The 16815-nt window shown below is 58.9% G+C and overlaps 1 protein-coding gene and 1 long non-coding RNA gene across 3 annotated transcripts; both read right to left on the bottom strand.

Moving 5' to 3' along the window:
• Positions 1–1175: 1175 nt before the first annotated feature.
• Positions 1176–3579, bottom strand: LOC105853400. The gene is made up of 3 exons (XR_001145247.1): positions 2879–3579; positions 2202–2425; positions 1176–1650 (listed from the first exon to the last, which is right to left on the bottom strand). It is a non-coding gene; the product is annotated as an uncharacterized LOC105853400 (long non-coding RNA).
• A 1615-nt stretch (positions 3580–5194) lies between these two features.
• AGTRAP (angiotensin II receptor-associated protein) lies at positions 5195–15390 on the bottom strand. 2 transcript variants are annotated; one of them, XM_012722563.1, is made up of 5 exons: positions 15282–15390; positions 10278–10312; positions 8194–8299; positions 7206–7401; positions 5195–5821 (listed from the first exon to the last, which is right to left on the bottom strand). In XM_012722563.1, exons 1-5 carry the CDS (start codon positions 15306–15308, stop codon positions 5706–5708), a joined length of 480 nt encoding a protein of 159 aa, XP_012578017.1. In that variant the 5' UTR covers positions 15309–15390; the 3' UTR covers positions 5195–5705. The 2 variants fall into 2 exon arrangements, with proteins under 2 accessions (XP_012578017.1, XP_012578018.1); XM_012722564.1 differs by having other exon boundaries at positions 7227–7401.
• Between the last annotated feature and the right edge of the window lie 1425 nt (positions 15391–16815).

Here is a 16815-nt window from a genome sequence, read left to right as displayed (position 1 = left end):
GTCTGCAACTTTATTATAAAGCACTTACTGGGTGCTGGCACTGTCCTAGGTGCTGAAGACACAATTGTGTATGAACAAAGCTCCCTTAGGATGGGACTTTAAAAAAAAATTTATTCTCCTTAAAGGGGGCTTCTTATTCTTTGGGGATTTGTTTGGCTTCCTGAATCTGAGATTTGATGTCTCTCATTTTTGGAAAATTCTGCCACTATTCCTCTGAATGTTGAGTCTCTCCCTTTGGATCTTCAGGGTGTATGTCACACCATCTCACTCTAGCCTTTGTTTTTATTTTTTTAACCTCTTATATTTTCTGCCTCTTTTTGCTACATTCTGAATAATTCTTTCAAATCCTCTGTTTCAAGGCCACTGTTCTCGTTTGCTGTGTCTGGGCTATGAATAAGCCTACCCACGGAGTCTCCAAATTCACTCACTGTATATTTCCTTTGTAGTTCTTTTTGTTCTTTTAAATATTCCTGGCATCCCAGTCTCCAGAGCCCAGCTCTAAAGCCAAGGCGTCTCCCTGTGTCCTTGCCCAAGTTTCTCTCCCAGGCTGTATCCCCAGTTGTGAAATGAGGGGGCTCTAAGAGATCATTTTTCATTGGAGTGGGGGGGGAAGGTGGAGGTGTGCCTCATCAGACTAACTCTACTTTAGTCACTGAGTAGAATTTCTTTTGAATAAAGCATATGAAATAAAATGGGCTTCTCAACCCCTGGCGTAAGGGGGCACTAACCCCCATTTAAGTCCAAATCTGTGATCTGCGTTTGAGCTTCAATAGGATCATGTGTTACAGCCAGCACTGACTCTGTAGATAACCTCTGGACTGACAGGTGCACACACAAGCCCTCACCAGTTGGAGAATTGGACCCTCGGGGTCTTGCTCTTTCCAGTGAGGAGCACCTCTGTCTTACTTTGTCACACATTCTCAGAAAACTTGTAGACAGCACATGATAAATGTTTATAGAAATAATAGCAATCGGGACTCTCCCTGGTGGCGCAATGGGTTAAAGCACAGCACTATGAAACCATCGCAGCCACTGCAGCACAAGTTCGATCCCTGGCCAGGGAGTGACCCACAGGGCGTGGCAGACCTCTCCTGTCTCCCCGCTGTTCCCCTCAGCAATGAACTTTGTCAATCTGCCTGTTCTTCTCCCCACTCTGTCTCTGGGGAACCCTTTTGCCACCTCTGTCCTGTACCCCAGTTCTGTACGCATAAGTAAATCAATCTTGTAAAAAAGAAATAATAGCAATGGAGTGGGTGGATGGGTAGTCAGACAGACACCATTCAGGCTGATACTCCCGAATACTGCTGTGGCCTATTGACCGTCTTGGCTGAAGCGGGGTCACCCTGACCTCCCTTCTTGCCCTTTCCCCCGAAACAAGTCATAAAACTCCCATGAAGGAAGACAGACAATCTTATCACCAGAAATAAGGAATTTATGGTGGAGAAATATGCATAAGTGAACCTTATTAAACTAACTTCTTATCTTCCTAATTACTTCTTCACCATTACCACCTCCAGCCCAAATACCTTTGTCTTCTCAATTCTTCAACACTGAACAGCTCTTGCTTTGCAACGTATAAAGTTTCCTGCTCTGGTCTTCTTTCTCTTGTGAAGTCTCCCGTATATATACAAATTCAAGGAAATGTATATGCTGGGGGGAGAGGGGAAGAAAACAATAATGAATTGGATCTCTCCCTGGTGGCGCAACACTATGAAGCTCTCTGCAGCCCCTGCAGCATGAGTTCCATCCCTGGCCAGGGAGTGACCCCCAGGGCACAGCAGACCTCTCCTGTCTCCCCGCTGCTCCCCTCAGCAGTGTACTTCGACGATCTGCCTGTTCTGCTCCCTACTCTGTCTCCTGCGAGTCCTCTCACCCCCCCCACACCTCTGGCCTGTACCCCAGTTCTTGTATGCATAAATATTTTTTAAAGAAAACAATAATGAATTAAAGCCAAGAAATGTATATGCTTTTCTCCTGTTAAATTGTTGTCAGTTTATCATCCAGACCCAACCAGGGGCCCTAAGGGTGTTGGGGAAACCTTTCCCTCCTCTACACTGGTTCTCCCTCTAAATAGCAAACATGGTAACAAAGGTAATGAGAACTAGCTTCGTTACAGTTACTTGGGCATTTCCAGCCATCACCCATCCCCACGTGAGGCACTACGATTACCCCACTTTCCAGAAGAGGAAGTGGAGGCTTACAGGCTTGTGAAGAAACTGCTCAGTCGCAGGATGCAGCTGGGATCTGGGTCAAGGCTGCTGGCTCTGAGAGGCTGTGAGTGCAGCAATCCAGGGCTCCCCTGGGGGGCCTGCGGGACGGTCCTGCGGTGGGGCTTCTGCAGGCAGGGCTGGCTCTGGGCTGGTTCTGACCCGCAGAAGGCACTGACTCCCCCAAACCTCTGGCTTCCTCATCCCCAAGGCTCAACCTTGTGAAAACAAGACAAAGAGGACTTGCCAGTTAGACAAGTGATTCGGCCTCTCCAACAGGCCAGAGGCACGATCTGCTTCCTGTGGTTGAGCTTCTACAACGTCAGACACCACCCACGAGACAGAGACGTCTCTGAGTCCCTGCAGAAACTGGCCTTGTGGAAGGTGAAAGTCTGGTGGGAAAGTCTCATCACCTCGAGGGTGGCTGGCCCGAGTCTGGGCCCCGGCCTTGCTCTGAACTTGGCTTCCTGTCGTCTTCTCCCTGGTGAGGGGAGGCCCCAGCGCTCAGCTGCTTCCGCCTGGCCCTGACCACCCCGGGCTCCTCTCCTCCCCCGCACCCGGGCCTGCAGCAAATCCCACTGCTCTGCCTTTAGCACATGGGCAGGCTGCCGGGCAGGGAGAGGTGGCCTTGGGCCTGGAACATTCCTCAAGGGAGATAACGAGCAGGTTACCTCATGTGGGAGTGTCTCTCCGGCACAGGTACCAAATGAGCTTCTTTGTTCTGCTTGGCGCACGCTTCATGTGCCACTGTCCCACACTGTCCCACACACGCTGTCACTCCCCCTGAGCTGCCAGCCGCCGGGAGACCCGCTGCTCACTGTTCCTTCTGGGGGGCATTCAGTGGTGTCCACCCAGCACTGGATTCGTGTGGTTCTCCCTTGGCACCTCCACTACCGAGGCGCAGCGGGCACAGTGGAGCCCTCCCCGGGATCAGGGCCGTGCACAGGGCTCATTAATGGGACCGCTGCACCCCCACCCGCTGCCTCTGCCATGTTGTCCTTTTGGTTTCCTCCCAGAATGCCAGTCAGTCCATGTCCACCGCTGCCCTCGTGGACATGGTCTCGGTGAAGGCCAAAGTCCTCCAGCCCAGGCCCCCCAGCGCTCACTCCGTCCCTCCGGTGGGCACAGGCCTGCTGAGGTCTTCCTGTGAGTTGTCTCCTTCTAGAATCTCCCCTGTGCATTGGCCTCTCTGGGGTTCTTGGGGCGTTTCCCTCTTGGGCATCGCGAGCATCTGAGCGCAGAGCACGGGGTGTGGGTGCCCAGCACGAGCCTTGGAAGCTCTCCCTTGTGTGACCTGGCAGAGAAACAGCCCTGGCAGGTCCTGGGCTCTCCGCCGCTGTGTCCACGCAGCGGGGGGCAGCCCTCAGGAGGCCGGCTTCCAGTCACTGTCCTGCGCTGCCCAAGTCAGCCCAGAGCACATGACCGCCTGCTGACCCCAGAGCAGCTCCCTGGCAGGGGAGGCACCTGCCCCTCCCGCTGGAATGTCCCTACTTGAGAGAATGCCTGTGATGTGCTGTGTGCAGCGACTGCAGAGGTGACTGGCCACAGAGAAGCCTCTGTACCCCCGAGATCTGGCGGGGAGGGGTGGCAGTGGCTGTGCAAAACCTTTGTCTCACCCAAGACAAAGCCTTGTAAGTTCCCTTGGTTACTAAAACTGTCACCTACCAGCCTGCTGAGTCTGCCTTTCTCTTCAGTCCCTCCCTGCACAAGCCCCCCGCTGGGGGCTGGTTTCAAATTCTATCCAGGGAGCTCCTGACGCTCTGCCCAACACCCACCCTTCTCGGCCAAAAGGTGGAGAAAGTCCAACTCAAGGGCTGTGAGTCCCTGTGCTTCGCCTCAGGGGCCCATGTGGGGAGGCCCACCCAAGACAGGAGCCGAGCTCCTAAAGATCTGGGGGGGCCGGGGCTGATGAGTGGGGCTCGAGATGTCCCACCTGCTTCTGACGCAGGTGAGACTGTCCCGTGCCCACTCCGCGGCCCTTCCCCAGGGGTGCACACTGCCAGCACCCCGAGAGCCAGGAGCTGGTACAGACCAGAGAACTCGGGGTGTGCTTTCACTTCGGTCCCCTAAGGATGCAGCCCATGGCCCAGAAGGTCACGATCATGAGCTTGATCTGTGTCTTTCTAGCCCATGCTTTTATGTTTTATTGATTACACACGTTGAAATGCACACTGAAGCTTTCCTGCGGTATGCACCGTCCTCGGTCTCTTGGTATTTGGGGGTCAACAGTGACACAGGCCAGGCTTTCTCACTTGACCTGCCGACCGGTACAGACAATGCAGGTTCCGGGGCTCACCTGTCCCCGTGTGACAGAGAGGCTGCTTCCGGCCAGCACTGCAGTCACTCCTTGGGCCCAGAGCGGGAGTCCCTTCCCCGACCGCCCAGGTTCCTTCTTTCGGGGCTCCACTTGCTCCCCAAGATCAGGCTCTGGACTACTGCAGGCCCAGGCCCTGGCCCAGGCTGGTGGGTGCACAGTTGTGGGGCCTGAGCCCTCTGGGTGCCTGGCACTAGCCAGGGTGGCCGTGACACCCAGGTAGCTGGGCGCAGAGGTCAGTGCCTCTCCGTGGTCTCTCCTGACCCAGCACCCTTGCCTCTGCCACAGTTACTCCACCAGCGACTTCCCCCACAGTCCAGGGAGCCTCCAGGCTCTTTACACTAAATTCACATTGCATCACCTTGGGGCAGGTATTATCCCTTTTCTGGAAGACACTGACTGAGGTGAGTGAGGAAGGTGAAGGTTCCAGGCGCACAGCCAGTAAGCGCAGGGCAGGATTCAAAGCAATCGGCCAGCTGCCTCAGGCTGGGCCAGTGCTGGACTGAGCAGGTGTGGGGGGGGGTTGTGCATAAGCTCCTGCTTCCTCCCACCACAGAGCAGGCAACTCAGCCGGAGGCTCCCGGCAACTCCCTGCGGCTGATAGCTGCTCTCTCTCCGGCAAAGTCAGGTCCAAGCCCGAGGCGGATGAATCACAGCCCCAGACACAGCCCTGCCCAGTCCCCATGCTTTAATGCCAGTGCCCTCAGAGGGGCAACGGGAGGTCTGTGGGTCTCATGTGCTGTCTCTATTGCCCGCCTCCAGCCTGGGGATCCCCAGGCTTCCCCAGGAGGCATGGGGGCCTCACTTCCAGGGCCAAGACCCGAACTTCCTGGGCGAGGCCTGGGGTACAGGGCATCAGTGGCCCCGAGAGGCCGCGCCTTGCTGGGCTCAGGTGTGACTCAGCTGGGGTCGGCACAGAGCAGCTGGGAGTGCAGAGCAGCAAAAGGCTCTGGCTCCCAGCCTGGTGCCAGCAGGATGCCCAGAAAGGAGGACAGGCCTCGAGCGGCTTGGGATAGCAGCGTGATGGGGCGAGCCTCAGATGGGCACTGGACACATTCTGTGTCAGGTCCGAGAGAGGGGGTCAGGGTCACCCCTAGGATCATAGCCGAGGCACGCTCGTGGCTGGGGCCTCCTCACAGTTCGTCACGCTGGCCCCTGGCTGGAGCCGGGGAAGCAGGACGGCTTCAGTATCCCTGGGGGACGTGGCCTTTGACCTCCGGTCCTGCAAAAGGGTCTGTGGGTGCCTCTGGAGAGTCAATCCTCTGGTAGGCACTGTGCTCCTGGGAGGGCCCGAAGAAACCTGGGGTGTGCAGAGGGAAGGGAAAGAGAAATGAAGGGTGAAAAGGCGGGACAGTACCGCTGCGACCATGTCCACGCCCCTCTCCCTGCCAGGTGAGAGCCTGTCCACGCCCCTCCCCCTGCCAGGTGAGAGCCTGTCCACGCCCCTCCCCCGCCAGGAAGGGCAGAGCTGGGCCTCTGGGTATACTGTCCACTCAGTCCTCCGAGGACCCGTACAGGGCAGGTCTTTTATTGCCCCCAATTCACAGAGGAGGAGAAAGCCAGAGGAGAACTGGCTCCCGAGATCACATGGGCGCTGAGGACATCAGCTCAAACCCAGGCGGCTCCATCCCAAAGCCAGGGTCCTGGCCTCCAGGCCCCGGGGCGGCAGCAACAGCCCGTGCTGGGAAGTGGGGTGCTGGCCCTGGCCCACGGGCTCTCTTCCAGCTCCGCTCCCAGGCAAACTGGACACCGTGTTACTATATCCCGAAGGCCCTCAGCCCAGAGGACTGTGCCTGGGGTGCAAGGCTGGGGCTGGGGCCGCCCCTCCCCTGGCTCCATGCGCACATCTGTCTAGACGGACGGTGCAGGCCTCACCTGCCCAGTGGGAGGAATGTCGGGGTCCCCCTTGCACTGCGGCAGGTGCCTGCAGGGCTGAGGTGTGCCAGGATGAGTGGCCCCAGGGCACACCTGAGTGAGGCCTGGCTTCTCCCAGCTGGGTCAGAGCCTGGGCTTTCCCAGGTCACCCTGGCTTGTCCCAGCACCGAGAGGTCCAGGCCTAGGGCTCAGCCCCCACCCCTGAATCCATCTGTTGGAAGAGGCCTCAGGCCCACTCTGCTGGGCAAGGGTCTGGGGCTACAGGAGCGAAGTCTGGAGCCTGATCTCGGGGAACAGGCTCTGAGTGGCCTCTGTCAGGCCAGAGCCCCAAAAGAAGGGGGAAGGGACTCCCACTCAGACTGAGGTAAGGGGCAGCAGGGAGACGGCCGAAGCTCAGAGCTGTCTCTGGGTGCGCTCTGGGGTCCAGGCCCGCACTTCCTCTGCCTGGGACGCCTGGACGCCATGTGGCAGGAGAGGGGGCTTCAGCAAGCGGGTGATGGGGTCTGAGAGGAGAAGCTGTCCTTCCGGCGTAGACAGACTGCCTGTGACTGAACCCCCTGCCCGGCGGGGCCTGTGCTTGGGCTGCGGGGCCCGGCTGGTACCCTCAGCTCTGCCCAAGCCTGAAGCCAGGGGCCGCTCACACAGATGCGGCCCGCCAGAGGGCACTGGGCTCCCGTGGCAGAGACTAGAAGGTGGAAGTCGGCACCCATCTCGTACCCCCTTGCCCCACAGGACAGGGGCCGCGGATCAGGCAGGGCCAGCAGCAGGCTGGTAAGCGGGTCGGGAGCTGGCCAGCCGTGCAGCCTCACCGGTGTGGGACGGGAGCTCACCCCCGCGCTCCCTGTACATGTGGTAGACGAGGCAGCAGGAGAAGGGCTTGAACAGCAGGCTGAGGATGGCCATGCCAGCGCTGAAGCGCCCGGTGTCCGAGAGGTTGGACCGTGGGTAGAAGATGCTGATGTGGACGATGTCCAGGAAGATGGTGGCCGCCAAGCCACCCAGAAACTGCAAAACAGGGGTCCAGGGGAAGCCCGAGTCATCAGCTAGTGGGGACACAGACACCCTATCCTGCCCCCAGCTCCCTCCTCCACTGCACCTGCTGTGTCCTGAGGGTCTGTTGGGAAAAGACAGCCCGGTGGCTGGCCCATGGACGAGATGCCTGGCTGGGGGCAGGGGGCCGTGAGCAGGGACACAGGGCCCCAGGCTTGTCAGTGCCATCAGAGCCCCCACACCCAGTCTAGTCTCTGTCACCCTGGAGGCTACAACGGACTCTGGAGTGTCTGAGATGGACGGTCTCGGGGTTCCCCCAGTCTGCCTCATCACCAAGGAAACCCCTGTCATCCCAGGAGGCTCTGGCCGTGGCCTGGAGCTGTGCTGAAGCTCATGGCCCCAGGGGCTGCGCGGGTCTCAGAAGCTCCCCGTACGAGAGTTCAGCTGGGCCATGTCCACTCTGGCCTCACCAAATAATGGAGTCCACTCGCCACATTCTCCCCCCAAAATAGAGGGCCCGGGGGTATTGGGTGTCCGCACAAGAGCAGAGGCCCGCGGGGATGGGCAGTTGGGGGCACCAGCTGGATGCCGCCCCATGCTTTTCTAGGGCAGGACAGTGAGCAGACTGGGCGATGTGAGCCAGGCAGCAGAGGGACCGGCCAGTGGGGAACATACAAGGGCCAGGGCCTGGTGGGCTTATCTGCAAGGCTTTAGATGATTTTAATAAAGGGGGCGCAAGGATAGGCAGGGAAGATAGGCAGCGGTGCCCCAAAGCCAGCTCCCAGCGCCGCCCTCCCTCCCGCTCACCATGCTGATGGCGTCCACGGAGTCCCTCTGCGCGATGGCCCACACGCCCAGGGCCAGGACGGTGAAGTTGGCCCAGGCATAGGGGCCGGAGAACACCATGCAGCCCCTGTGGGAAGAGGCTCTGCGCGCTGGGCCCCAGGGCTGCCGGCTATCCCCACCCGACTGACACCAGAAAGCCAGCAGATCCCTCGGGCTCTCCCCCCCACACCCACCCGGATCCCGGCCATGTGCCTCCAGGACCCAACCAATGTCCTCGCCCACCAGGGTTTACCAGCAGCCTCGCTGCGGCGGGCTCTCGCTGCCACGCCCGCCCCCTCCAGGCCAGTCCGGGAACAGCACCCACACGGCAGCCCGGGGCGCCGTGACAGCCGGTGACACCCTGGCGCTCCACCCCCCCATTTGTCCCTCTGCCCTGAATGCTCAGCCCCTTCTGTCATTTGAGTCTCCGTTGAAATGCTGATTCCTTCCCTGAAGCCCACAATTTTAATGCCACCCCCCACTTTTTAGCAGCAGGCCTATCCTGTTTTATTTTTTCAGGGAACTGCCACTAACCGACAGGTTTACTTCCAGGAAAATGACAGTTAACACAGGGCCTTTGTGAGCTGGCATGATTCTCAGCGTGTTAAGTTTCCTTCTCTGCCTGCATCTGTGGGCACACATCTAGGGAGCAGGCACCGGCTTACCCTCGTTTTGCAGAAGAGGAAACTGAGGTACAGAGGAGTGAAGCAACTTGCCGAAAGTCACACAGCTACCTGGCAAGCGGGGCTTGGACCCAGCAGCTTGGCTCAGGAGGCCATGGCTTTACCTACCACACCCATGGGGGTCCAGCAAAAGGGGGGGGCTCCGCATACGCAGATGACATTCACTCACATGGAAAACAGGGGCTAAGCAGCGAAGGCAGCACGCTCAGACTCAACAGTCTGCATAAATAATCCCCTGTGTCGGTTTTACAAAAGCTGGGGCCCCAGCCCAAGCTCTCCAACCCAGAATCTTGGGTTGCATGGCTGAGGCATTTTGGCCCCCAATGTCATTAACTGTGAGCACCCCTGTTTCTACTACTTGCCACTGCTCTGTGCTACATCATGCGTCAGCGCCTGCAGAGTCATGAGCGCTCTCCAGGCTTTCCAGGCCTGGCTTGGCTGGGAAATGTCCCCAGGAGCTCAGCACACAGAACAGTGACCATGGAAACCCCCCTCAAGCCTTGAGCCTGCCTCTCTGCCTCCGGCCACCACCGCCGAGTGTGTGCTGGCTTCACACACACTGTCCGGGCGGAAGCTGAGGCCCTGGGGGGTGGAGCTGCTGGCCCAAGGGGGCCCGGCTGGAACAGTCAGAGCCAGGACTGACCAGGGTCCATCTGGATCTGAGCACTGTGGCTGGGCCGGGGGCGCGACGATGAGGATCAGCCCCTAAGCAGAAGCACCCTGATGTCTCAGCTTCGCCCTGCACCCACCTGCTGAGTCACGGAGGGACCACAGGCCCACAGAAGGCCGCCAGCCCGGCGACCGGCAGTTACGCTAACGAAGGCGAGCGGTTACTACGGCTCGCAAAGCCACGCCTTCACGTCCGAAGGCCTCACCAGCAGGCCTTCACAGATTACAACTTACAGATGAGAAAATTGGGGGGTGAAGGGATCCACCCCGGCTCACAGACACACAGCGTTCTGCCTGGGTCCACCCCAGGCGGCCTGGGGAGCCCAGCAAGACGGGCTGCCGGGCTTCGGCAGCTCGGAACTCCCAGGCGCACAGGTCCTGGGAAGGAAGCGGTGACCCCAAGCCCAGAGGGGCTCAGGCGGTGTCTGAAGGAGCCGTGCTCTGGTGTCCGGGGCCGGCCACCCCCCAGGATGAGGGCTGAGGATCCCAGGATCCCAGGAGGCAGTGATGGCCTCTGGGAACTGCCCCCTTTTTACATCTTGAGATGTGGGGACTCGCTGATGATGTTCACAGGGAAGCCGCTAGTTTAGTCTCCAGACTGGCCGGGAGGCTCTTGGACAGGTTGTTAGAGACAGGCGGACACGGCGACGGAGACATGAGGACAGGAGACAGGGGCGGCCACAGCACAGACCGCGGTTCCCGCGAGTCACTTACCAGGTCGTCAGCAGCCAGTGAAGCAAGAGGATCGCCTGGCCACAAAAAAGAGGGGGGTGGAGAAGATATCTGTGAATGTGACAGCTGGGGGGCAGGGGCTGGGGGGAAACGGGGAGAAGCTTCTGGAGTCTGAAAATACAGGAGTTCCTGCCTCACACCTGAGGCCGCGCCCCAGTGGCAGCGAGTGGCCAGGCTGGGGGAGCTGTGACTTCACCCCCTCGTGCTTCCGAAGGCTGGGGGCTCCTCTGGGGAACCTGGGAATCTGTTCTGGAATCAGAGAGGACTCTCTGGGGAAAGGCTGGGGTGGGGCTCAAAGGAGATGGATTTCTTAAGGGCTCTGGAGTTGGGGTGCTGGAGGGGGCAGGGGGGACTGAGCGCCTCCAGGGAGCAGCAAGGCAGAGTATGGTCCCACGCTCAGAGCACCAAGGCAGCCACAGGAGGCTTATCTGCAGGGAGGTGACGTGAGGTGGTTATGTCAGGCACAAAATCCCTCTCTCTTTTCTACATCTCTGCAATATTCAACCTTTTCGATGTCCCATGTAGCCTTCAAGTAACAGCCCCCTTTCCTGGAACTGGCCCGTAATCCTGGCAAATCTGAGGGCCCCGCTTGGGAAGCCAGGAAAGGAAGGAAGGAAGGAACTGAGGCTCTGGAGAGCACAGGGCAGTGGCCAGCAGCACTGGCCAGGCCCAGGAGGGCGAGCAGAAGGGGGGGGGATGGCAGCGGGGGGGCGGGGGGACAGGATGTGGAAGTGGCTGAGTTGGGGGGCGGAGCTGCAGGGGGTGGAGGCTCAGGCTGGGAGGGGGAGGTACCAATGGCCTGGGGCAGGAACAGTGGGTCAGGCTGGGAGAACAAGGTGGACACAACCTTGCAGGGAAGGCCCAGGTTTCTGTTGGTGAGAGTGGAAAGAGAGCGGCCTTGCAGTAAGGCGTCTGGCTCAGGACAGAACAGCGCTTCCAGAAGAGTGTGTTTGCTGTGCACCTACTGTGTCTGTAGGTGATGAGGCGCCCCCACCCCAGGGCTTCCATCCGGGGCAGAGACTTGCTCACAGGCTTTGTGATATGCTCATCTCTTCCATTTTAGATGAGAAGACTAGGCTCACAGGTAAATCGCACTGCTCCACCGCCCACTGAAGGGACGCACTAGAGCTAAATGGGGTTACCCTCCCCGTTACAAAGATGGGGCAACCGAGGCAAGGGACAGCGCTTAGTCTTCTGCAGGTTTCTTCTCCCCATGGCCAAGAGTGGTCAGGTGGTGCTCAGTTTCTTAAACATTTCCAGTTTACCCGGCACCCCAGCATTGCTCAGCTTCCACTTGGGGATCCCAGGGTGAGCGGAGATGAGGCGCCGCCCGCACCCCCAGGACTTCCAACGGCGGCGGGGGGGGGGGGAAGAGACTTGCTCAGGATCTGATGAGACCCCCCCCCCATTCTGAAATCACCAGAAAGGAAAAGGAACCGCAGACCCCACCGGGGTGATTAGGCCGAGGGTGGGGAGGTGACCCTTGGGGGCAGGGGCTGAACCAGGGATGAAGCGGAGAGAAGAGCCCTGCAAACACCTGCGAAGCTGTGCGTTAGAAGGGGTGGTGGAACATTCTGGAAACTGAAAAGAAGCCAGTGAGTCCAGAGTAGAAGATAAGAGGAGACTGGAGGAGGCACAAGAAGCTGGGAGGCGGGGAGCTGGGTGTGAGCTGTGCGTGGTGGTGGGAAGGAGAATGAGCTTTATCTTAAGATCCAGCCACATCTCTTCTCACAGGAAACCCTGCTCGCAGAGGAGGGGACCTGCCCAAGGCCACAGCACGTGACCAGTCACACTGCCCTGCTGTCCCTAACACGAGCAGCACTGGCGGGGGAGAAAAAGAAGCCTGGAGAGGTGGCAGGTCTTGAAACAACACGTGGTCGCCTCCATGGACGTCACTTTTTTTAAAAGGGTTTTATTTATGCATACAGAACTGGGGTACAGGCCAGACAGAGCGGGGAGCAGAACAGGAGGATCTACTGAAACCCACTGCTGAGGGAGCAGCGAGGAGACAGGAGAGGTCTGCCGCGCCCCGGGGGTCCCTCCCTGGCCAGGGATTGAACTCAGGCTGCAGTGGTGTGATCGCTTCACAGTGCTGTGCTTTGACCTGATGTGCCACCAGGGAGGGCCCGTCACATTTTTTCTTACAAATATTGAGTCCTCCCTGGTGGCACAGCGGATTAAAGTGCAGCACTACGAAGCTGGCCACAGCAGCTGCGGCACGAATTCGATTCCCAGCCACAGAGCTGACTCACAGGGTGCGGCAGACCTCTCGTCTCCCCACTGCTCCCCTCAGCAGTGTATTTCAATCTGCCTGTTCTGCTCCCCACTCTGTCTCTGTGAATCCTCTCACCCCCACACCCCCTCTGACCTGTATCCCAGTTCTGTACGCATAACTAAGTAAATCTTAAAAAGTAAATAAATAAATATTTGAGAAACTTAGCAACATGTGATGATGCTCTAGCCCTCTGGGAAAAGAAAGCCATAGAAGACTAAGCCTCCTCGAGGTCAGTTTTCCCATCTTTGTAATGGGGGGCACTCCCACTTGCACCCAGAGAGGCTTCCAGTGCAGGGAAGCTCCAAAGAGAAACTGAAATAAGCGGGCCTGGTCCTGCCTCTTCCCACCAGCCCGGGGAGGAAGGAGCAGTGACTCATCACCCACAAAAGAACTGTCAGCTGGCTCCAAGGGGCTTCTGCTAACTAAGGGGCTACCCAGGTTCTGCAGGGGAGGGAGGGAGCAGCCAGGTCTGAGAAAGCCCCTGGGCAGCGGTCTTCTTTCTTTCTGGAAGCAGAAGGAAGTGTGAACTCTTGGACTCTACGCAGTTCCTAACCCCAATGCTGGACCCTCTTCCCGAAGGTCCCTTCTCAGGACCAGTCTAAGCCGGTCACATCGTCACCTTCTGGGCAGGGATCCCCTCGCAGATGGGGTTAGGCCTCTGCCCACCTCCCTCACGTGGGGTCTGTACATGCTCTTTCTCCCAGTTACCCCCCTTTGCCTGAACTCTCGATCCTCTCACCCATAAAATACTCCTTTAGCAAAGCAAAGGCCCAACGGCCCAGGCGAGGGGAGGGCGCCCCGCCCCGCCTCGCCTGGGCGCAAAAGGCCTGGGGTGGCCATTTCTTCCCACCTGGCACCACCGCCTACTCTAGCTGGGCAGGACACAGGTGGGCATTCAGCAACGGCCAAGGAGTGTATGAATGAGGAAGCTGGGAGCCCATGGCTCAGGTGTGCAGTGCCCCAGCTCCCGAGGGCTCTGCTCTCAGAACTGCCCCCTCCAGGGCCTGTCTGCAAGGCCACCCTGCACAGGGTGGCCGGATTTAACAGTGCACATGCAAGGCACAGTTCATTCTGTATTTCAGATAACAATTTGCTGGTATGCCCCAAATATTGCCTGGGATGCCCTGTACTAAAAAGAATTCAGCCATTGTTGGACTAAAATTCAAGTTCAACCGGACCTCCTCTGTGGCCCCAGGCAAACCCAGCCCTCAGCGCTTCCCAGCGCTCACATGAGTGACTGGGAGCAGCTAAGACCCTCAGGGACCTGGAGAATTATGTTCCAAGTCCAGGGGAGGACCAGCTGCTTCATTCTGGGCACCAAAATCCAGCACAGCTCACACCCTGTCAAGACCCAAATTCATTCAAACAGGCCTAAGCCGATCAAGCCCTCCAGGTGGACATAAACTGTCCAGGCAGTGGCCAGCCCCATCAATGGCGGTCTAACAAGGACACGGCTTTGAGGTGGGTTCAAATCCTGACTCCGCCGCTGCAGCCCTGTGGGACCTTGACCTGCTGGCTCCCGCCGGATCCGAGCCAAAGTTTGCTCATCCATAAAACGAAGGCAGCATCGGCTTTCTCAGACGGCAGCTGTGCTAAATCAACCACCACCGTCCCAAGAGTGGGCCCCTGGACCAACGGTTCCACCCAGCAATGCCTTCCCCCAGAGGTCTCATCAGTGGGGCATGGACACCCACACTGCCTGGACAGTGTGAGTGTCCACAGGGACAAGCCTCAGGCGCCTTCCGGTAAATTTCTTCCTAGCTAAACCTGCAGCCCCAGCTCACTGCTCCGGCTAGCAAGCTCCAGTGGAGCATTAAGTGGGAGCTTCAGGTGGTTTGCTCCTTTAGCATAAGGGAAATCTAAACAGAGCACCCTATGTCTGACAATGCAAACGTGGTCGTGAACATGCCTGGCTTCCTGGAGCACCAGAGGCGCTGGGCACTCCGAGCTCTGTCACCTAGGCTGACACCGTCCCCACCAAAACTAAACGCGGCCCATCTGCCTCAAACAGATTTTTGCCGCCGCGAGTGGGTGGGGAAAAAGCAGAACAGCAACTGGCATCCCGAGCTGGAGTGGCTCAGGAAATGAAGACACCCCAGGAAGCCCCGCGGGGTGTCCCCAGGCGCGGAGAGGGGGCTTTCTGTGTTACGCAACTTCTCCTGGAGTTTGTGTTTTTTATGAGATGCGGACGCAGAATTTGTACATTTGGGAACACTTCTGGCCTGGGGACAGCCGAAGCCCTTAATCCGATCTAGCAAGCACGGGAGGCCTCGGGTTCGCCGGGAGCGCAGGTGACCGCCAGCCGGCGCCCCGTCCCCGCAGGGAGGCGCCGCCCCAACCCCCGCGGGCGCCCGAGCGGGCTCCGCCCCGCGCCTTCCTCTTTCGCTTGAGGAATTCTGGGCAGGCCACAACGAACCCCCGGGGGCCACCCGGCCCGGGGGTCCGGGCTGGAGGGGTCCGAGTCCAGTAAGGGGCCGCCCTTCCCTCCGCTGCCGCCTCCCGTCCCCCGCAGGCCCCCCCCCCCCGGGCTCCCTCTCCCCGCCGCCGCCTCTGCCCACCTGCCTCACGTGGGGTCTGTGCGGGCTTTCTCCCAGTCACCCGCTTTGCCTGAACCCGCGGTCCTCTCCCCCATAAATACTCGTTTAGCAAAGCGAACGCCCAACGTACCCCGGGGGGCCCGCCCCGCCCCGCCCCGCCCTGCCCGCGGCCACCTTCAGGTTCACGGTGGGCAGCTCCATCCCGAGCGAGGCGGAGGGGCCCTGCGCGCCGGCGAGCGACGACTCCGGGCTGCAAACTCGGAAACAAACTTGCCCGGCCCGGCCCCGCCCGCTGCCCCCGCTCCAACCCCAGCTCCGCGCAGGGCCATGTGAGGCGGGTCACGTGACGGCGGCTGGTTGCCAGGAGACGGCGTGGGGCCGTTCACGCCGGCCCGGGACCCAAACTCGGGACTGCTCAGGCAGAGCGCGGCCGGCTGCGGGCGAGCCTGCGGCTTTCTGTCGCCCGGGGGCCCCCCGCCTCGCCCGGGTTAAAGTGGAGACACTTACAGTACCCACCGTGTGGCATTCGGCCAGGATGAATGAGCCCATATGTTATTGTTAAAGGAAAGAAATCACTCTGACACCTGTTAGAAGGGTAAGGAAGACTGGAAGACTTTTTTTTTTTTTTTTTAAGGATTATTTATGCAGACAGAACTGGGGTCCAGGCCTGAGGTGCAGGGGCCATGAGGAGATTCACCGACAGTGGGAACACAGCAGGCTGGTCCACGAAGGCCACTGCTGAGGGGAGCAGCGGGGAGACAGGAGGGTCTGCCGAGCCCTGTGGGTCACCGCAGGGGATCGAACTCACGCTGAGGCCCCTGCCGCTGGTCTAGAGCTTCACAGTGCTGCGCTTTAACCTGTCGCTCCGCCTGGGAGGGCCAGGGTAAGGGAGACTTTACTCAGGAGGATTGCCATAGCGTGAGGGAGAGACCTGGAGCTCCACACTGAATACAGAGCACACAGCCACGTGGAGGTTTGTAGCCTGGACGCAGGGTCGGGGGCAGTGGGGAAAGTCAGTAGGAGGACCTCAAGGGAAGGGCACTCTCGCTCAGCTGTGCTAACCTGATTCTTGTCCAAGGCAGCCAGGAGGAGCCTGTCACCTGTGGAGGTGACATCAAGGGTGGAGGCCTCTCCCCCTCTCCCTTCCTCCACTGCCAACACCTCTGGCCTACACCCCAGTTCTTCTTTGCAAAAACTGAGCAACATCAGGCAGCTGCTTTGCCTCCTGCGCTTCCACCTTGTCTATACATAAATGGGGACAGGAATGGCATCTTCCTCAAATTGTTAGGAAAATTCAGACAGTGCCTGGCCTGCGCTGAGCATGGCGTCAGGCGAAGCTACTACCATCAGTATTAATTACTTGCTAATTATTGGTGACAATTGTTAGGCAAAGTGCCGGGAAAAGAGTAATTCTCAGTAAGGGTAGATGTGGGATCGGTAGCATTACTATCATTACCAGTTTCCTTGCAACCCCAGACCCTAGCAATGCTCGGGCCAAGCCCATCAGGACGCCGACCACGATCACCTTCAAAGGAGAAAATGCCACTGGGCATTGGAGCTGGGCTTGGAGCTGACGCTGAGGCCTTGTTTCCTGGCAGACAAGGTGAAAAGCGCTTAACAATCTGTGCTCCCACCACCCAGGGCAGAGGCCTCATTTACAGGAAGGTGCCTGAGTTTAGCAGACTCAAGAAGTTGCCCAAAGCCACAG

Source organism: Condylura cristata, unplaced genomic scaffold, assembly GCF_000260355.1.
Source record: "Condylura cristata isolate star-nosed mole 26May11 unplaced genomic scaffold, ConCri1.0 scaffold00008, whole genome shotgun sequence".
NCBI classification, from domain to species: Eukaryota; Metazoa; Chordata; class Mammalia; order Eulipotyphla; family Talpidae; genus Condylura; species Condylura cristata.
The sequence above is the reverse complement of the archived record's forward strand: the minus strand, read 5'-3'. Positions and strand labels throughout refer to the sequence as shown.

Coding starts and splice junctions, on each gene's coding strand:
- AGTRAP (XM_012722563.1), bottom strand. CDS start 15,308: ATGGAGCTGCCCACCGTGAACCTGAAG. Junction 10,313..15,281: donor TGCCCACCGTGAACCTGAAG/GTGGCCGCGGGC, acceptor TTTTGTGGCCAG/GCGATCCTCTTGCTTCACTG. Junction 7,402..8,193: donor CCGTGGACGCCATCAGCATG/GTGAGCGGGAGG, acceptor CCTGTTTTGCAG/TTTCTGGGTGGCTTGGCGGC.